Raw genomic sequence first — 22,015 nt, 5'->3', positions numbered from 1 at the left:
CTCTCAGGATAAGGTGCAGTTTTTAAAATATTTTAAATTCTGTGACAAGCTCATTGCTTTATCCCAACTTTTCCACTATTGTTTCAGATGCATACTTTATAACAGAAACTCTTAAGAGTCTATGTTACATATGTGACAAAGAAAAATATTAACACATAAATACTCATAAGCTCCTTTCCTTGTTTCCAGCCATCTTCCCCCTCCTTTCCCAAATTCTCTTTGACCATCTTGCAAAATTGGGGTACCCAGTGAGAGGAAGAACCTGAGAAGCTAAAGCTGAGAGTATAGTGAGAATTCCTTTTTAAAAGGTAGATAATCACCTCTCAAAAGAAAACTTAGATGGATGAAGAGGTGGAGAGGCAGGTTTAGGATCGAGGGAGTTGGGGGAGAGGGGATGATATACGCATAGGAGAGAAACTGAAAATGGTAAGAGATGAGGAAAAAGGAATTTTAGGAAATCTGCCTTATGTTGTGTGTAGTCCGCCTTCAGGACCTTCTTGAGAGTATGAGGTAGGGATTTAAGCTGCTTTCAAAAATATTTTTTGTCTTCTTCTGGAATTGTACCTATTTGAGTGTGATTCTTTATAGGACCAGATAATAAAGCATCTCAGTCTTTTTTTTTTAAATGTTTTATTTACTTTTGATACAGAGAGAGAGCATGAGAGGGGGAGAGGCAGAGAGAGGAGAAGATACAGAACCAGAAACAGGCTCCAGGATCTGAGCTAGCTGTCAGCATAGAGCCCGATGCGGGGCTCGAACCCACGAACATGAGATCTCACCTGAGCCGGAGTTGGAGGTTTAACCGACTGAGCCACCCAGGCGCCCCAGCATCTCCGTCTTAAAAGGATTATATGTGAATGTGAGCAAAGCCAGTTTATTGTATAGTGGTTAGGGAAAGGGCTCTGGAGTTAGAAGCCCTGCGTTTGAATCCGGTCCCAATCCGCTTCTGCTGTGTGTCCTTGGGAGACTTACTTCTCTGTGCCTCATGTCCCCATCCACGAATAGGGAGACAGCAGTACCCACTGCACGGGATTGCTGGGAGAATCCTGAGTTCATACCCTTAAGGCAATTAGGACAGTTTGGCCCTGGAAGACCCTCAAATGCTATCTAGCAATAAAACAGAAATCTACAGTTTTCCACCTGTTGAAACAAACCTTCCGCGGCTCACTGTTCTAAACTTCTTGGCATGGCTACAGCCGCCAAACCCTCAAGTGCCTGATCTGTCTGTGCAGGCTGAGCTCCGACCTTCCCTCCAGGGTGCTCCCGGCGCAGGCTGCGGCCTCCACCGGCGTCCGCTGGCATCCTCGGCGCCCTGGCGTCCGCTGCGCGCGCCACCCGCCGGCCCAGACAGACAGACTTCCCAGTCTGCCCGCCGCGCTCCCGGCACTTCCCACCTCCACGCGAGCTTTCTTCCCCGTCGCGCTGTAACTGTTCAGAGCCTGACTCGCCCGCACATCCTAGATGCTCAATTAAAGTGGCGGTAAAGGCAAACGCCGTACTTTCTCCCGCTATACAAAAAGCGGGGCGGGGCAGGGGAGGGAGACGCGATCAGGAGGAAGTGTCTTTACATCTTAAGGCCCGTTGCCACAGGTGCTCGGCCCGGACACGTCGCCCGGGGGGTAGGGCGGGGCTCCGCTGCCGGGACCCCCCAGTGCCCCGCCGGCCTTCAGCCCGGCCCTGGGCGCCCGCGGTCACGTGACCCCCACCCCCGGCGCACAGCTGGAGGCGGGTCCCCGCCCTCCCACTGGAGCGGAGGCGCCGGAGCGGGCGCGGTGCATTGTGGGCAGAGGGGCGGGGGTTGGGAAGATGGCGGCTCCCAGCCTCCTCAACTGGAGGCGGGTTTCCTCCTTCACGGGGCCGGTCCCCCGCGCCCGGCACGGACACCGGGCCGTGGCCATCCGGGAGCTGATGATCATCTTTGGAGGGGGCAACGAGGGCATCGCGGACGAGCTGCACGTCTACAACACGGGTAGGCGCGGCGGCAACTCTGCGGCCCCGCCTGTGGGAGCCGCGGAGGGGGAGGGGAGGCGAGGCGGCGGCCGCGGCCCTGACAGCTGTCACCGCCGGGTCACTGCCTCGTCGGGCCGGCTGCGGGGAGCGCGGCTCTGCCTGGCGGCCCGGCTTCCTCCGCGTTCCGGGCGGCAGCTCCACTTTCCCGGGCCGCGAGTGGGGCGCGCCGGCCCTGAGGCCGGCAGTCCGGGACCTCCCTCCCCCGCGCGCCCCAGCCCTGCTGGCGGACGTAGGCGAGAGACAGAGAGACCGTTTTCACCCGCCTGGGCCTCTTCCCGGAGTCTCGCCCACTCCGGGGGTCCGAGATCGCTCCCCTGTCAAACATCAACTGCAAACCGGAGCTGCTCCGGGCCTGGCCTGTCTTCGCCTGCGGTGGTTCCTCTGGAGGGGAGAGGCGGGGCGGGGCGTGAGGGCGGGGTGGGGGCGCGGAGGGAGAACGGGAGGCGTCCTGGGCCCTTCGCCCCCAAGCAGCCCGGAGCCTGGCAGGTGGCAGTCAAGATTTCGACCTCGCTGGTAACCCTCTGAGCTGGCGGGGCCAGTCTCTGCCCCGCGGGGTGTGTGCGCCGAAGTTCCGCCGTGCAGCGCTCGGGAGGCGGACCCCAAGTGTCCCCGGGCGGCGTGGGGGCTTCGAGGGCCCCGGGAGCGCAGAGGACGGTGGCATCTCATTCTCCCCACCGTGCAAACGCGCCCGCTGTCATGAAGATGCTCTTTCCTTGGTGTCGGACTCACGACTGAATTTGGGGTCTATGTCACCATCAACAGCTTTGACCAAGTCACTTAATCGTAGCGGTTCCTACCTTAGCGGCGCGGGGGAAATTTTATTTTATTTTTTCCACCCTCGGTCCCCCGACCCCCACCCCCGGAACTCCGCTATATGGTTAAAAAGTTCTTTGACAGTTTGGTACAGTGTAAAAATCCTGGCTTTGGAAGGTTAAGACCAGGTTTGAATTTTGCTCTGCCGGGTGCCCAGGAACAGCGCTAAAGTCACCAAACGTAAACAGCAGATTTTCGCGTGTAGAGCAGAGATGGTGATACTCACCAAGCTAGGTTTTGGTAAGAATTAAATGACGGAGATCAGGGTTTCGCAGGAGCCGCACTGTTGCCGTTTTGAACCAAACAAGTCAGTTGCGAGATGCAGGGACATGGTAAGATGTTTGGTAGCGTCTCTAGTCACTACCCTCTAGTTGCCAGTAAGTGACCCTCCTCTCCCTCCAGTTAGGCAACTACAAATTTTTAGTGTTCTGGGGGCAAAGTCATCCCTGATGAAGAACCACTGATATAGAAGATACATATAAGCACATTCGCATAGTTTGTGATAACTGTTTCTTATAATTGGTTTTCATTTTTATTTTGGCCACTAGTTACAAATCAGTGGTTCCTACCAGCTGTTAGAGGTGACATTCCTCCAGGTTGCGCTGCCCACGGATTTGTCTGTGATGGTACCAGAATATTAGTGTTTGGGGGAATGGTTGAATATGGAAGATACAGCAATGAGTTATATGAGTTGCAAGTAAGTGTATTTAAAACTTATCTCAATCTGCAGCTTTAATCGTGATACTGCTCTTAATTGTTTTAAAGATTGCAAAAAAATTTCATTAACATATTTGAAGCAGTGAGAGTTTCATGTCTTATAGCTTCAAACAAAATGTTTCCACCTCACAAAAAGCCAAAGTTTCTAATGTAACTTTTTTCAATACCCAGTGTAACATTTGTAACATTAAGATATCTGTTACTAAGTGTCAATTGTGCATGCAACACCTTTAGGTTTTTGTATCTTAGTGGCAGTTCTTCAATTTTAGCAGCAACAGAAGCATCTGGAGAGCTTGTGAAAACAGAGCGCTGGGCCCTGCTCCCAGGGATTCTGAGTCAGTATCATCTGATGTGGGGCCTCACCCCTTGCATTCCTACCAAGTTCCCCTGTGCTGCTGCTGGTCCCCGGGCCACATTTTGAAAACTTCTGCCTTAGTTATAGAAATTGTTACCATTACACTAATAATCACCTTTTCACCCCTGGCAGTACATACCAAAAGAAAGTACAGGTTCATATATCCTTTTTAAATGTGATTCTCCTAAACCACACTCAGAGCCCTCTCTGACAGCCCTTAATGGACTTTTATTGCCAAACTGTGCATATGTTCGCAGGGCTGTCATCATGAAGACATCTGGTAATTGACAGATGTAGGTGAATTATACCTATTTATGAGCAGATAGTTTTAGATAAATAGAGCATCCATGGCCAGAGCATAAGTTTTGGAGTTTGGTTTGTTAAATGACCTTTACTTAAGGATTGAAATATATACTGTGGATTACCTAATTTCAGAAAGTAAGAATATATACATTACATTTAACCTTAAAGCTATATACATTTCATTTTTCATTTGGAAAATATTTTGGAACTGTTAGTTTATTATTATGAGTTATTATGTTTATTTTTATTAGGTTGCTATTGAGGAAAGCTGTGAATATGGAAGAGTAGACCGAATTTCTATTGCAGTGTTTATTTTAGTTCCAGAAGTTATCTGCTTACTTGTCATTTGTCCCCAGGATAACTTACTGGAGCCTTCTGATTGGATCTCAATTGAAATGTATTGATATGATGTTCTACTAGTGATAATAAAGGAATGCTTTCCTGATTTTGCCTGATTGTGTTTATGCTCTTTTCTTAGGCAAGTCGTTGGTTATGGAAAAAAGTGAAACCCCACCCCCCTTCTTCTGGTTTACCTCCTTGTCCTCGGCTTGGACATAGCTTCTCTTTATATGGAAACAAATGCTATTTGTTTGGTGGTCTGGCAAATGAGAGTGAAGATTCAAACAATAATGTTCCCAGGTATGCTGATTCTTTTTCAGACCAAATGTTTGTTTTATGACTTTTAAGAACATTTGATTTTTACCATTTTTAATTATTAAAAAGGATGAAGCTTAGCCTTTTCCATTTGAACCTCACAGTGAACAAATTTGGGAGCGCTTGTGTTTTCCTTAGTCCCTGGAGTATGTATTTGTTTTCAAAACTATGCCTGTTCTAATCAGAAATCATCTTATTAAATGATACTAATGTAACTGTTTATAGCAACGTATTTGTATATTTTGAGCCATAATATATTTTAGTTGTTATAAATTATAATAAAAAGTAACAAATGGTTACTTTCAAATTAGATGTCTCTAGGAATTTGGTGACAAGAAATCTCACTGCAAAATAATGGCTGTCATATCCATTTCTCATACAGGAAGCCCTTTGGGTGCTTCACACAAGCAAATACGTTTTGAACCAGGCCTCTCCTCTTTTCTGCAGGCAGAACTATCACTACCTCTTTTCTTTTTGCGCAGTGTTTTGATCACATTGTCATAGCATTCAGGATTTGGAGATTTAGAGTCCGAAAGACTTTTCTGATTCACTGCTTACCATGTGTGTCCTTTAATGGAAGTAATCTAATCCTGTTTTCCTTGGCCATGAAATGGGAGTGATTAAATACTTACATTTCAGTGTCATTACAATGGCTAAATAAGATCATTGGCATCATTTTCAAAGTACTTCCACGTTGTCATCAGCATATTGCCTACATTAGATTGAGGTCAGAGGCTTAGCTTTTTTGTTTTTTTCCAGACTTTAAAAAAGAACACATATTAAAACATCATGGAAAACTTGGAAACTGGAGAAAGGAAGAAAAATCCCCCCCATACTAATCCAGACACTTTCACGTCTAGCACATGTCTTTTTCATTTTTACATTAAATAGACTTTCTTGGATAGAGACTTGTAAAAATTCAAGAAATTAGAAAGTATATGAAGTTCTTTCTCACAACATCACTGTCCTACAACACAGGCAAACACATAGCTCAATTTGATGTGCATCTTTTAGAATCCTTTTCTTATAACACATATTAGCTTTTTTAGGTTATTATATATAATGGGCAAGCTTCTCAAGTTTATGCTGCCTGAGGGAGCAAATAGATGCAGTGCTTTTGAAAGCCACTGGTTAAAGCTAGCAGATTCCTTTCTGTTCACATTCTGATGGTCAGTGATTCAGAACTGTGTATTCTGTGTACCGAGGGAGGGGAGTTGGGAACATTGATCTGATCCTACACAGACATGTATTTTCTTTTACGGATGTGGCATCTTTCTTTTTGCTTTGTGTCTTTGGGTATTTACTTGTTTGTGTTTTTTGTTGTTGTTGTTTTCCTTTAACAGTGTATCTTGGAGCTCTTTTAGGGTAGTAGATAAAAATTGACCTTATTGTGTTTTAAATGGCTGAAAAGTAGTCTGAATTATGCAAGTTATTGAACCAGCCCCCTGCTGGTCGATATTTAAATATTTCCACTTTTTTTGCTAGTATAGTCTTTGTATGTGTATAACTATTTTTGTAGGATTCATACTTATAAATGGGCTTGGGGGGAGGGAGGTCAAGGGCATTTACATTCAGGTTTGTTAGGTTTTCCTGAATCAACCTCCAAAGAGACAGAGCTATTTTATACTCCTGATAACAGTGTACAGGACTGCCTACCTCCTTAACAATATTGAATTGTCTTGCTCTTCTTAGGTTCTGCCAATCTAATAGGTAAAATACAATTCATGGATTTATTTTGATTTTTCAAAAATTGGCAGAGCTTGATTAACTATGCTTAGGGATATTTGCAATTCCTTTTCTGAAGTTGTTGATTTTCTTATTCATTTTTCCCTTTTAAATAATTGAAGTATAGGGGTGCCTGGGTGGCTCAGTCGGTTGAGCCTCCGGCTTCGGCTCAGGTCAGATCTCACATTTGTGGGTTCGAGCCCCGCATCGGGCTCTGTGCTGACAGCTAGCTCAGAGCCTGGAGCCTGCTTCCGGTTCTGTGTCTCCCTCTCTCTCTGCCCCTCCCCCTCTCATGCTCTGTCTCTCTCTGTATCAAAAATAAATAAAACAAAAAAATAAATAAATAAATAATTGAAGTGTAAATTATATATCATGGGGTGCCTGGATGGGTCTGTTGGTTAAACATCTGACTCTTTTTTATTTTAAGTTTACTTATTTTGAGAGCTAAAGAGAGAGTGTGAGTGGGGGAGAGACAGAGAGAGGAGAGAGGGAGAATCTCAAGCAGATTCTTCACTGTCAGCCCAGAGCCGGACACAGGGCTCAAACCCATGAAACTGTGAGATCATGACCTGAGTCAAAATCAAGAGTGGGACACTCAGCTAAGCCACCCGGCGCCCAAGTGTCGGACTCTTTTTTTTTTTTTTTTTTTTTTACTGTTTTTATTTACTTGAGAGAGAGAGAGAGGGAGAGACAGCGAGAGAGACAGCATGAGCAAGGGAGAGTCAGAGAGAGAGGGAGACACAGAATCTAAAGACAGGCTCCAGGCTCTGAGCTAGCTATCAGCACAGAGCCTGATGCAGGGCTCAAACCCATGAACTGAGAGATCATGACCTGAGCCGAAGTCAGATGCTCAACCGACTGAGCCACCCAGGCACCCTGTGTCCGACTCTTAATCTTGGCTCGGGTCATGATCTCATGCTTCTTGAAATTGAGCTTTCCATTGGGCTCTGTGCTGACAGCAGAGAATCTGCTTGGAATTCTCTCTCTCCCTCTCTCTGCCTCTCCCCACTAATGCACATGCTCTCTCTCTCTCTCTCAAAATAAACTTAAAAAAATTATGTACCATAAAACTGATACCTTTTATATGTGCAATTTAGTGACTTTAGTAAATTTACCATGTTGTATATCCATCACCATAATCCAGGTTTAGACAATTTGCATCACACCAAAATGAAACATTTTTATTCATTTGTAGTCAGTCCCCAGGCAATGACTTTTTAGTTTTTTCTGGACATTTCCTATAAATGTGATTTTCTGCATTTATCTCTTTTCACCTAGCATAATGTTTTTGAGATTCAACCATGTTGTAGTATATGTATCAAATATTTCTTCCTTTTTTTTTTTTTTGCTGAATATTACTCCATTGTATGGATATACCACATTTTGTTCATCTGTTCGTCAGTTAATGGATATCTGAGTTGTTTGTTTGTTTGTTTGTTTGTTTTAGTTTTTGGCTTTTATGAATAAAGTTGTATATGGGTCTTTCTATGGCTGTGTATTCATTCCTCTTGATTAGATACTTAGCAGAATTGTTAGGTCACATGGTAAATTTATGTTTAACTTCTTAAGAACTACCAAACCATTTTCCAAAGTGACTCTACCATTTTACATTTCCACCAACAAAGTATGAGGGTTCTAATTTTCCACATTCTTGCTAACACTTATTACTGTCTGTCTCTTTATTGCAGCCAACCTAGTGTGTATAAGGTGGTATCTCATTAAACCATATGCATTTCTCTAATGACCAATGATGCTGAGCATCTTTTCATGAGCCTTTTGAGCCCTTTGCATATCTTCTTTGGTGAAATTTCTATTCAAATCTTTATCCATTTTTAAATTAAGTGGTTTGTATTCTTATTGTTGAATTGTAAGAATTCTTTGTATATTCTGCATATAAGATTTTTTTAGAAGTTTGTTTTTATTTAAGTAATCTCTACACCCAACACACCCAAAATGGACCTCAAACTCAATAACCCAGAGATCAAGAGTCACATGCTCTTCCAACCAGCCAGGTGCCCCAATATAAGGGTTTAAAAAAAAAATCAGAAACGTGATTTGCAAATATTTTCTTCTAGTCTGTAGCTTATCTTTTCATTTTCTTAGATATCATTAAGAAAGATATCTAATGATATCTTTTGAAGCACAAAGCTTTTAATTTGGCTAAGTCCAATATATCAGTGTTTTCTGTTTGAATCGTGCTTTTAGTATCATATTTAAAACTCTGCCTATTTCACAGTGATGAAAATTTGTTACTCTACTTTCTTTTAGAAGTTTTATGGTTTTAGGTCTTATCTTTATATCTGTGATTCATTTGAATTACTTTTTTTTTGCCTGTGATAAAGTATCTTTGTTTATATCTTTTTCCTTGTGGATATCCAGTTGTGCCAGCACCTTTTATTGAAAAGACTGTTCTTTTCCCATTGTATTATCTTGGCATTTTTGTTGAAAATCAATTAACCATAATTGTAATGGTTTATTTGTGGACTCTCCACTCTGTTCTCTTGATCTATATGTCTAGCTTAATGATGGTACCACACTGTTTTGATTACTATAGCTTTGTAGTAAGTTTTGAAATCGGAAGATATAAGTTCTCAGATTTTATTATGTTTTTCAAGAGGTTTTTTTGTTTTGTTTTGGTTTGGGTTTTTTTTGTTTGTTTTGTTTTTGTTTTTGTTTTTTTTTTTTGGCTGTTCTGGGTCCTTTGCATTTCTATTTAAATTTAGGATCAGCTTGCCAGTTTCTGCAGGAAGGTCTGCTGGAATTTGGTAGGTATTATGTGAAATATATGAAGTTATGGAGAATTACTGTCTTACAGCCCACCAAACTGGGATGTCTCTCCATTTATTTAGATCTTCTTTCATTTCTCCCAGCAATATTTTGAGGTTTTAAATGTGTGTTGCTCTGATTTTATTAATTCCTATTTTTTAATTCTTTTCAATGGCATGAATAGCTTTGGTTTGTTCATTTTATTTTATTTTTGGGTTATTGCTAGTATATAGAAATATAGTCGGTTTATTGCTAGTGTATAGAAACACAGTTGATTTCTATATATTGATCTTGTATCCTGTGACCTTGACAAATTCATTTGTTATTTCTTTGTATGTATTTATTTTTGTTTTTTCATTTATATATATTTGATAGAGCATGCAAGCAGGGTAGAGCAAGAGAGGTAGAGAGAGAATCCTAAGCAAGCGCCATGCCCAGCACCATGGAGCCTGATACAGGGCTCAGTTTCACCCTGTGAGATCATGACCTGAGCTTGAATCAAGAGTCAGACACTAAACTGATTGAGTCACCTAGGCACCCCTCACTTGTCATTTCTAATCATACCTCTAGGATTTCAGTTTTACTATTATTATTGATCCTTTGGAGTTCTTCATATATTTTGTTCTTATATTCTAAATACTTTACCCAAGTCTTCTATTTACCTTTTTTTTTTTTTAAGGAGGGTTTTCATTTTTGTTTTATCAGGTTTGACAGTGTTTTCTTTTATTGCTTTCTGGGATTTTTTTTTCTTGCTTAGGAAGATTCTCCTATGCCAAAATTATTTTTCTATATTTTCTAGTACAATCTATATTTTTCTTATTTTATTTAATTTTATTTTATTTTTGAGAGACAGAGACAGCATGAGCAGGGAGGGTCAGAGAGAGAGGGAGATACAGAATCTGAAGCAGGCTCCAGGCTCTGAGCTAGCTGTCAGCACAGAGCTCGACACGGGGCTTGAACCCATGAACCATGAGATCATGACCAGAGCCAAAGCTAGACGCTCAACCAACTGAGCCACCCAGGCACCCCCTATATTTTTCTAATATTTTACAGATTTATTCTTTATGTTTCAAATATTTATAGATTTAGAGTATATTTTTATGACTAGTATGAGGATTTTTACTTTTCCTTCATAATGGATTTCTAATTCTCTCACTGCCATTTATTAAATAAGTCATTTTTTCCTCACTGATTTGAAGTCCTGTCTCTATCATATCTTAATCCTTATTTACATGGGTCTTTTTCTAGGCTCTCTAGACCAGGGGTTACAAACTATACTGTATGGGGAAAATTTGGGGATTCTCCTCCTTGGAGATGGTCCTGTGGTGTACATCTGTCAGGTTTTGTGGTGGTTCTGTAGGTGCTTGGGAAGATTGTAAGTTCTTGCCTGGGGACAAGGTTCTTTATTAAATCAGTGTTTTAAATTATTACTCGAAGCTTTATTGTTTTGTGAGTCCACGTCAGATCAACTTCTGAATGACATGTTAAAATCTCCCTGTGACTGTGCATTTGTGGTTTGTTCCTTGTGTATCTAATCTTCAGCCTGTGTGTATTATTTTGTTGTAGACTTTTTTTTTTTTAAGTAGGATTAACAACCAGTATGAACTGGTGTAGCCTCCTGGCTGGCATGCATTCAGATCTGTGTAAGTCTATGCCACATCAGTTGTTACGTAGTTTTGATATTATCATTACTGTTAATTGCTTACAGCTGGGTTTAGGGTTCTTTTATTTTGTTTTCCCTACATGTTTCCTGCTCCCAAGAGACTTTGTCTCTTCATAGGGAAGTCTTTTCCTACTTTAATGTTTTATGTTTTCCACCTATTCTGCTTATTGTTGCCTATATATGCCATCTGTACTAATTCTGTGCTTCTGTTAGTTGTTCAGAAATTATTACACACATTTAAATTGAAAATATCTTGTCATCTTTGATAATTGATTACTATCTTTACCTTCTTTTGCTTATCCTTATTTTCCCATATGTTCCATGTATTCTTGAATCTTATTCCAGATTATAATAATGTTAAGAGATTATCTGGTTAGTCTTTCTAACTGTTTGGTTAGACCTCACAACCACACTTATAAACATCAATTTAAATGTGATTATAAATCTTTGGTTTCTTTGTACCACCATGTCTCTTATTCAGTGTATTCTTTCTTGAATTTCTTTTTATTTTTTTGGAATGACATATAAAGTCATTTTTTCCCAAAACAATTATATATCTACACTTAATAGTTTTATATGTCCTAAAGTGTTTTAATTTTGCCCTCATATTTGAGTAAGAATTTGATAGGAAATATATTCCTATAAAAGTCACTTTGATCAAAACATTGAAAACATCAGTGCTACTCATGAGAAGTTCCATGCCAGTTTCTAGAGTTTAAAAAAAAAAAAAAAGCTATGTAGGGCATTGCTATGACATTATAGAGTGAAATTTTTAGAAGAAAAAAGTCACAAAGCAACATTTGTAGTATGTCTCATTTATACATATGTGGGTATCCATATAGAGACAGAGGTCAGAAAGGGTATTAACTGGGGCGCTGAGGGGAGGGGCTCAGTTGGTTGAGCATCCAGCTCTTGATTTTGGCTCAGGTCATGTTCCCAGGGTCATGGGATCAAGCTCCCTAGGCTCCATGGAGCCCCTGTCCCCTGCTCACACTCTCTCGCTCTCTAAAATAAAAAAGAAAGAAGGAAAGAAAGTGTATTTATCAATTATTGTCAATAGTGATTGTCCTGGCTATCTAGTACCATGTAATAAACTCCCCCAAAAGTTAGTGATGTAAAATAACAAGCATTTTATTATGATCAGGGATTCTGTGCATCAGGAATTCAGATAGGACACAGCAGTGACGGCTGGACCCTGAGATGGGAAGGCTTGAATGGTCACTCCCACATCTGAGGCCTCAGTGGAAATGGCTAAAAGATGGACGGACTGGGGCCATTATCCTGCATGCCTATATATGCTGCTTCAGATGGTGTTTGTGTGCTAGTTGGACTTACCTGGTGCTTCAGGATTCCAAGAACAAGAGTTCTATAGTGAACCTGCATTAGCCTTCTGTGACCGAGCCTCAGAAGTCACATAGTGTCCTTTCACCATCCTCTAGTTGAAGCAGTCACAGGCTTGCCTAGATTTGAGGGTGAGGACAGATATAGATCCTACCTCCTGAATGGAAGAGTGTCAGAGAATTTGTGGCTATGCTTTGAAACCATCACAGTTGTCGTGGACGTGAGTGTTCGTTAAATGATGGCAGGAAGTTTTTTAATCTCTTCTGTTCACTGCTGATCCCTGCAAGAGTACCTGGTGTACACGACAGGTTTTGATAAATGCGTGGTGAATAAATGAGGAAGGGGGCTTCTCCTCTCCTCATGCCTTTCCGTATAATGACGTTTTCACAGCAAGCATATGTTACCGTTATAGATAGAAACAAAAATTGAATAGAAGGTATATGTTGTGTTAATGTCTTAATATTATTTCATGATATCCTAGATATTTAAATGATTTCTATGAGTTGGAGCTACAGCATGGTTCTGGTGTGGTGGGTTGGAGCATTCCAGTGACTAAAGGGATTGTGCCTTCTCCAAGAGAATCCCACACAGCTGTGATATATTGCAAAAAAGATTCTGGAAGTCCTAAAATGTATGTCTTCGGTGGAATGTGTGGTGCTCGCCTGGACGATCTCTGGCAGCTTGACTTAGGTAAGCTTACCCTGATTCAGACTCAGTGATTGGTTGTGACTGATAAAGGAAAATGTAAAAATTGCTTTGAAAAATATATTTGATTGCAGTATTTATTGAGTAATACTTAGATTTATAGAAGGCACGTGTAGCCAGCTCCAGAACAGCCAAGATGTAATGTGAATGGTCGCTGATCTAAGTTAAATGCCAGAGTCTAGCTCCAGCAGGTCCAGGGTTTCCTGAAGGATAGACAGTGTCAGTGAAGGGAGTGAAAGAGCCTTGAGTTGCTTTCTAATCACCAGGCAGGCATCTCTGCTCTGTCTGTTTTGGTGTCTTTTTTTTTAGGTCAAATGATAGCATGACATCAGAAGGTGGAATTTTTACAACGAATAAATCTCAGTGATAAGATGCTTTGAAAAGTGTACAGAAACAGGTTTTACAGAGGCATTTTTGTAGAACTACTCTAATTACAGTGAGGTAGTAAAATTTTACAACTAGTAGGATAACAGGATCTTAGTGAGAAGCAGATAACATACACATTTGTTTATATCAATAATGCTACGATTCAGGCATAGGTTGAGTGATATATGGGTAGGCTAGGAGTCATTCTGTGTCAGTCACAAAAGGAAGAATGTATTTGAGCTGGTCAGTAAGTTGCTTGTGCAAACCTCATTATTTGATGTTGCAGGCGCAAGCACCATAGGGCCCCTGAATGGGTCAGCCTTTGTATATGGGTTTATGTTTTAATTACTCTTACCCATCCTTATTATCCATGTAAGGGAAGGTATTCATGGCACCAATTAGCAAAGGTATGTGTAGTAACTTATGTCTGCTCTACTCTGTTTCTTATCTCTAAGTTAGACTCTTATTTTCCAGGCCAGAGTTAATTGTATCTCTCGTGTTTTTAATCCCCTTTATTATTTATGTCTTGGGTCTGTAAGGCTCATTAGAAGAGCCTTTCAACAAACATCTGCAGTGCTTTGTCTAAAATCTTCTTTGTAGAGGTGGGAATATGCTTCTTCTCATGAGGTGTCTGTGTGGGGAATATTGGTCTGATTTGGAACACTGTGAGGCCTGATCAATAACAGCAGTCCCGTTCCTGATATGAGCCAGTAGTAGAAAGAGATACCAGTTTGGCTTCATGGCAGGAGCTGTGCAAACGTCTGCCATTTACTTGCTGTGACTATGTCATCCAGTGAGGCCGATGCAGCTCCCGGAAGTTAAACAAATGAATGTTTGGTTTATGGCAGTAACTCTCCCGTGCTCCTTATAAGTAGAGTCACCGTATGTCCTGGTTTGTCTAAGATGACTGATTTAGGCTTATTGTCCCATGTGATTATCAATAGTATCAATTACCACTCTGTAAAATGTCCAGGTTGGGGATGATCAGATTTATATGGTTACTCTGTCTATAGGAAACGTAGCATTAGTCATGTTATTGCTAGTCAGTGAGAAACCCCGGGCTACCTAGCTCTCTTTACACGGACCCTAGGAATGAGTGATTGGGAAGTAGGTGTGCCTCTCACCTTTGACTGGCTTCTACACAATGTGCTCTTACTTAAAATGTGAAAATCTCTAATCTGGTTTTAATTCAAAATTGGTAGCACCCGAAATACACCTCTCATTACAAACACTAATGTTCATGTATAAGTAGATTACTGTAATTGGCTGTTCATGTCGGCTGGAAATGTTCATTCTAATATGAAACTCAAGTAATGGTTTTGAAACATTTTTGCTTCTTTTTGGTAAATCCTTTTTTGTTTTTTAAAATTCTGCAAGGTGAGGTAACTTGCTATTATTAGAGCAAACTGCCAATGTGCTTATTTTTACTTCCAGAAACTATGTCGTGGTCAAAACCAGAAACAAAAGGGGTGGTGCCACTCCCACGAAGCCTGCACACAGCCAGTGTTATAGGAAACAAGTAGGTGCTGGGTTCTGGTTTTCTTGTTTTTCACTTTTTTAAACCAACTTAAGAAAGACACCCACAAGGGAGAGTGGTGCTTCCAGTTTCTTAGGAATAGATTGTTGAGTTTAATAATGTTTGGTTGAGTTTCCTGAAGTGAAATAGTAAGCCTGCAGAAGCTTAAACACTTTGCCATTTTCTTCTCCCGCTGCCTCTTATACTTGTGTGCATTCCTCACAGCGCTTTCCTTGCACAGAGTCCATTTACTTAAGTCTGAGGCACCGTGTTGTCACGCTGCTCTGTTCCCCAACACCTAACTCAGTGTTTCATTTTACTTATTTTTGGTAGTGCTTGACCTATACTTAGGTAGGAACTCAGAATGTGCACTCACTCATTAAACTTTGGGTAGAGTTATGATGAGATCATAAAATCTGTAACCAGATTGCCTGAACTCACGTCTCCAGCTTTGGTACTTGTCCTGTATGACCCGGGTCAAGGAAATTTCATCTGCCTATACCTCAGTTTCCTCACATATAAAATACAGTTAATAGTAAAACCTACTTCACAAGATTGTTTTCAGGATTAAATGGATTAATACATATGAAATGCTCTAAACAGTACCAGGTACATAAGGAGTGCATGAGGAGTACTCCATAAAGGTTAGCTATTACTGTCATCAACAAGTTCCCTTATTTGTACATTATTGTGCAAATGTAATTTAATTAAGTATTTTCTTGTGTAGAGACTTTACCTTAAAAGTAATGTTTTAGGAAACAACTAGAACCTCATTAGTTCTTTTTTAAAAATAGCCATAAACAAATCTGATAAGATACACATTTTTTAAAAATATCAGGACCCTTTTATAAAATGTGGTTTTCCATTGGAACTCTATTATATAAAACAGATAGAAAATAGAGCTTCTGTTCTGGGCATGAGGTCACTGGGCCCTAAGCTCTGCCTGAAGAGCCTTTCTCCTTCAGCAGCCATTAGGCAGGTCTCAAGAACCTTGGGGGCTCTGTGGGACGTAGCTGAAGGTATTTTTTGGTTTGTTTTTTGTTTTAATGTTTATTTATATATTTTCAGAGAGAGAGAGAGAGAGAGAGAGGGAGAAGGAATCCCAAGCAGGCTCCTATGGAGAGCTCAAACTCACAAACCATGAGATGATGACCTGAGTTGACATCAAGAGTCAGAAGCTTAACTGACAGAACTACCTGATGCCGCAGCAGTTTTTTGAGTGCTATCAGTGACCAAAATTACCAGAAACTTAATCTTCTTTAGTTACTGTATGCATCCAACTCTAAATTTGACTTTGGATATCATAGATCATTTGACTATCTTTCTCACTCAGGCACTTTCAGTATATTATATACAATATTGATTTTCAAATGTATTACAATTGAAATATTTTCTGCTTTAAGTGACTTACCAGAGAGAAATAATTTGGTTTTGTATTGCTTCACAAAAGTGTAAACTCTTCAGAGATCACTTAATTCATTATCTTATTCCCATTACCTTGACCATAATGAGTTAATCGTCCTGAAACTTTGAGTAAACAAATAAGAAATTTAAGTCCATTCTTAGCATTTAACATCTAAAAAAAAGCATAGTTTTAGAAACAAAAGCCACTTTATGTTCTCTCTTTTTGTTGTTCAGGATGTACATTTTTGGTGGATGGGTTCCACACAAGGGGGAGAATATTGAGACTTCACCTCATGATTGTGAATGGAGATGTACTAGTTCATTTTCTTACCTAAATCTGGGTGAGTCTTTTAAGAGTTACTTGTTGAAGCAAATTTATTAATAAAAGAGTTCTTATTATTTTGTTGCTTAAGAACAGTAATATAGTCATGGATATTTCTGTCTTTTAGATACAGCAGAGTGGACCACCCTAGTATCAGATTCTCAGGAAGATAAAAAAAATTCAAGACCAAGACCACGAGCTGGACACTGTGCTGTTGCAGTTGGCACTCGATTGTATTTTTGGAGTGGAAGAGATGGCTACAAAAAAGCACTGAATAGTCAAGTTTGCTGCAAGGATCTTTGGTATCTTGATACTGGTAGGTAAGAGTAGGTAACAAATATAATCTTCCTTGAGGTAAATAAATACCTGAGCGCTCCTTGTCTTTTAAGACTTGGTGAAAATGCCACTGCCTCTCTTTTCCATAATTAAAAATGAATGGAAGAAATATTATATGTAGGTATTTCCCACTTCATGAGAGTTTTAAGTTTATTTATTTTGAGAGAGAGAGAGAGAGACAGAGAGACAGAATCCTGAGCAGGCTCTACACTGATAGTGCAGAGGCCAATGTGGGTGAGGCTCAAACCCACGAACCGAACTGAGACAATGACATCATGACCTGAGCTGAAGTTGGATGCTCAACCGACTGAGCCACCCAAGCACCTGTGAGAGTCCCTCTCTTTGAGTGTGTACACTGAGATATAGTGACTCCCTTCTGACGCATAGAATATGGAAAGGGAAAAATAGCAGTGGCTTTATGGCAGAGAAACCTGGAAAACACCACCTTAATCAAGTAATCAGTGTTATCCTTTACTCCTGCTTCTCATACCATACGATAAGAAGAAACTTCACCTTTGTGTTACCCCAAAACCTACAACTCCACTCTGAGAGAACATATCAGATAAGTACAAATTGAGGGACATTCTAGACCTTCTACAGAATATGTGAACAATACTCTTAAAAAGTTTTAAAGTGATGAGGGGAGCTTTGAAAGCAATGAGTTGGACTCTTGATTTCAGGTCAGGTCACGATTTCATGGTTTGTGAGATCAAGTCCCAAATAGGGCTCTGCTGGCAGAGTGGAGCCTGCTTCAGATTCTCTGTCTCCCTCTCTCTCTGCCCCGCCTCTGTGCGCGCTCTATCTCTCTCTCTCTCTCAAAATGAATGGATAAGCACTTAAAAAAAGTTTCAAAGTGATGAACAACACGGAAAGTGAGAAATAGTCACAAATTGCAGGAGACTAACGAGATGTGATAACTAAATGCAATGTGGTATGCCCTAGGTTGAAACAAACAAAAAACATAAATTGAAAACTGGTGAAACCTGAATGGTCTGTAGTTTAGTTAATGGTATTATTCCAGTGTTAACTTCTTCGTTTTGACAAGTGTGTTATAGCATTAGGGAAAACAGTGAAGAGTATATGGGCACTCTGCATTTTTTCTGTAAATCTAAAAGTATTCCAAAGTAAAAATGTTTTTTGAAAAGCATTACAGCACTAAAAACTTATTTAGTATGGAACCATCCATTTTTTAATAAATACTTATTGATTGACAGCTGTATGTTCTAAATGCCGAGAAGTGAAATGCTACAGCAGTGAAAGAAACCGATAATGTCCCTGCTGTCAGAGACCTTATATTATTAGAGGGTATGAGGGCAGGGGGATGATGGGCACTAATCAAACAAATTAACAAGTCAGTTCTATTTCTGGTAAGCATATGAAGACAGTAAGATAGACCCGTGGGATAGTTATGGAGTACTGGAGTGGGGTGGTGGTGGTGATTAGCTTCCGAGTGGTTAGTTAGAAAAGCATGTAATGGCATTTGGGACAATCCAAATGGGGGAGAAGATGCTATCCATGGACAACGCTGGGGGAGAAACACTGTAGGAAGAGGGAACGGCAAGTGCAAGGGCCCTGAGATGGGAATGCATGGCACACTGGGGAACAGATCTGAGCCGAGTGAAAGAGGAGAGTGTAGGGATGGAGGTTAGAGACGTGACCATTGAACAGATCTATGTAGGGCCTTGAACTTCATGGTAAAGTTTGGATTGTTTATATATAAAGTACAAAGGTAGGTTATTTATTACTTTGAAGGAGAGATGGGTTGTGGTCTGATGTACATTTTGGAATGGCCCTTGCAGTTGTATGGAAAATAAATTGAAGGTGAGCAAAGGTGCACGCGGTGAGACACGTTAGGAGGCATCCCCAGCAGTCAGAGAAGTGTTAGACTACAGTGGTGCCAATGGAGATGCGGAAAAGTGGATGAATTCAGGATATGTTTTGGAGTTCTTGTTGACAGCCTGGCTGATGAATTGGGTGTGGCATACGGCAGAAAGAGAGGACAGGCAGATGAAATTTTTAGCTTGAATAATTTGGTGGTATTTCCATTCACTGAGATGGGGAAGACTGAGGAGAAAACTGGCTTGTTGAGAAAAATAACAGCTCCATTTAGACTCTAAGTTTGAAATAAGGAGATCAAATAGGTAGCTGAGGAATAAAGAAGTCTAGAGGTCAATAGAAAATCAGATTTTCATGGGATGTTACTGGTTTTTGAAATGTTGGTAATGTTTTGTACCAGAGTAATTACCTGTTTGGAGTAGTACAAGTTTTGATAAAAGGGTATTAACTTCAAGAAGTTGTGTTTTCCCAAAATATCATGTGCAAATCATATTTGCTAACACTAACAGTATTTCTAACATATATGCTATTGGCTGAAAATTGGCTCCTAAAATTAAAAACTTACAAAGGTAAAATAATGTAGCTGTAACTATAAAATACTTGGTGCCCCGCCCCACTTCTAGGATTAGATATTTCTTTCTGATTCTGATGACTCAGATAGCTTGGAACTGGATTGTTCTGTTTGTAGAGCTATTTGTGTAAGGAATTAAATAAGTAAATAAATAAATAAATAAATAAATAAGGCCAGAACCCCAAACTGTTTTTGTTTGACCTACTCTAATTAAGTTTCTCTTAATGAATCTTGCCCCTTCTGGTAAACAGGCGAGATGGTCTCAGCACCCCAGGCGCACACAAACATATAAGCAAACTATTGATACATTTGAAACTTGAAAGTATATCAATATCGTTCTTTAGAGAAACCCCCAGCACCGTCACAAGTGCAGTTGATCAAGGCCACCACCAGCTCTTTCCATGTCAAATGGGACGAAGTGCCCACGGTGGAGGGCTACCTCCTGCAGCTGAGCACGGACCTGCCGCACCCCGCCGCACCGCCGGACTCCGCGGCGGCACCGCATCTGCCAGGTAGCGCCGCCTTGGCCCGCGAGCAGCCGCGCTCGGATGCCCTTTTAGACAGTGACTGCGGGAAAGCCTGTGATTAGGCCTAGTTTTAAAAATGTCGTGATATGATGTTGCGAGCCCGGTTAATCCAATACGTTGCGTTTCAATTCCAAAACTTGCCTGTCTGACCATCATGATGCGGTAGGCAGAACACACAGACACGTAGGATAGAGTGTTTTTTCTGCAGTTCACTCTGATGTCCTTTCTTGTTTTGACATGCTCCCTGACTTCAGGAGATGGTTTTAATTAGCCTTCATAAATATTTCAGCTTTATAAGAAGGTATTCAAAGTAACAGGCACTTGGAAAGTAAAAGCACATTTAATTGTACATGTTCTTTTGCAAAGGATTTCAGTCAACCTTTAAACTATTAAGAAAATAAACTTTGATAAAGATATTACTTTTAAGCCTTAATATATAACTTTCAGGAATACTTAATTGTAATATATTTTATTGAAGCTAATCTAGAGCATGTCAGTCTGAACTTTCTCATTCCCACAGGAGTCAGAATGGACCCTCACAGACCAGGCAGTAATAGCACCGTTCCTAACAGTGTAAGTTAACAAAATTTATGATGGTAAATGAATGTTTATGGTTAGAGTTTCAATTCTTATCAATGTTTTTAGAATATTACCCTGGGACAGAGGTTCTTAACCCTGGCTGCATATTAGAATCACCTCTGAGATTAAAAAACAAATTTACATAGAATCCCAAGCCTTTCCCCAGATTTAGTGAGGCAGATTCTGGAGGATGATGGCCAGGTAGCTCATGGTGTAAGGAGAAGTTCCACGGAGCACTGGGGCAGTAGCCTGGATTGAGAACCACCAACCAGGAGATTGAAGTCTGTCCTCACTGCATATAACAGCAGAGGCGAATCCATTATAATTTATACTTAGTGTCTTGAAATCAATATTTTGAGATTTCTACATATTCTACACATGCTCATTTTAAACTTATAAAGATGTACTTCAAAAATGCATATGAAATATATTTCTTTACTGTGTACTTTGTTGACCAAAGAATATGAGCTGCTAAGTTGAGCACTGATGTTTGTGAGGTTATTTCCTGTCTGTGGAGTGTGTCACAGTAGGCATCTGCAGAGACTAATGACTAGGACTCGCACTGGCTTTACATGGGAAACTACTGTCTACACATACAGTAGTTCTTCTCAAGGGAAATAACGTAGGGATAAGCTCACACGTTCTGAGCATGGCTGTCGTGGACAGGTATCTTTAGAATGAGAAGTTATAACTGACAGTGGAGACAGAAAAGTTACAAAAAACAGGTAAGTAAAAAGAGGCAGCAATATTGGGGTTTTTGAAAGAAGTCAGATCACTGTTATGGCTCAGGAGACCCTATGTATTGCTGTACAGTAACTGACTTTCACCTGCATGATCCTGGTTATCAAAAAGTTTAAATGTGTTCGTTATAGTGCGTAGAAGAAGACAGAGAAAAACAATTTTAGAAAGACTCCTATCTAAAAATGTTTAATGGTAAAGAATGTATATGTATTAATTTTTGCTATCTATTTGGAAACACAGTCATACAGAATAATTCATTTGCTTGAACTGAGATTTTATTTTTAGGAGTCATCAGATCTTTAAAATTCATGTGGACTTTGTTAGGAAAATTTAACAAAAGTGTTAAGCTCAGTAGCTTTGGTGTGTCTCATGTGCCACATACATATTTACTTGTATACTGACTACCACTCGTAAAACGTGGTCTGCAGTTTCTCCCCTCAGAATATACCCTCCCATTCCCCTTTAGAACTGGTCTTTTGGGAATGGAGATTAAGTGAGGAAATTGTTTTCTTAAACTGTTGTAAAATTTAAAAACTAATCCTATACAAATTAAGTATATAATTTAAACTGTTTTATATCTTGGTAAACTTATTTTCAAGAGCATTCAAGTTGTAAGTTATTTTGCTTTTTTTTACATGTATTTCTACTATTAAGTTGAACATTGCTTTCTACAATAAACTATTTTATTTCTTATAGATCAGTGATGCAATGAACAGTACAAAGACTGAACATACACCTATGAAAGGAACTTCTGTGAAAAACAGA

At 40.4% G+C, this 22,015-nt stretch overlaps 1 protein-coding gene across 1 annotated transcript in view; it reads left to right on the top strand.

Annotated features, from left to right (window-relative positions):
• Positions 1–1,794: 1,794 nt before the first annotated feature.
• The window catches only part of HCFC2 (host cell factor C2), a 34,072-nt gene continuing 13,851 nt past the window's right edge, over positions 1,795–22,015 (top strand). The window contains exons 1-10 of the mRNA XM_029955427.1: positions 1,795–1,969; positions 3,372–3,520; positions 4,677–4,837; positions 12,829–13,037; positions 14,853–14,937; positions 16,573–16,679; positions 16,788–16,976; positions 19,748–19,915; positions 20,451–20,503; positions 21,947–22,015. Coding sequence (XP_029811287.1) covers positions 1,807–1,969; positions 3,372–3,520; positions 4,677–4,837; positions 12,829–13,037; positions 14,853–14,937; positions 16,573–16,679; positions 16,788–16,976; positions 19,748–19,915; positions 20,451–20,503; positions 21,947–22,015 — 1,353 coding nt within the window. The 5' untranslated portion in view covers positions 1,795–1,806. The remainder of the gene's footprint in view (positions 1,970–3,371; positions 3,521–4,676; positions 4,838–12,828; positions 13,038–14,852; positions 14,938–16,572; positions 16,680–16,787; positions 16,977–19,747; positions 19,916–20,450; positions 20,504–21,946) is intronic.

The sequence above is a fragment of the Suricata suricatta genome, chromosome 10 (genome assembly GCF_006229205.1).
Source record: "Suricata suricatta isolate VVHF042 chromosome 10, meerkat_22Aug2017_6uvM2_HiC, whole genome shotgun sequence".
Classification (NCBI taxonomy): domain Eukaryota; kingdom Metazoa; phylum Chordata; class Mammalia; order Carnivora; family Herpestidae; genus Suricata; species Suricata suricatta.
The sequence above is the reverse complement of the archived record's forward strand: the minus strand, read 5'-3'. Positions and strand labels throughout refer to the sequence as shown.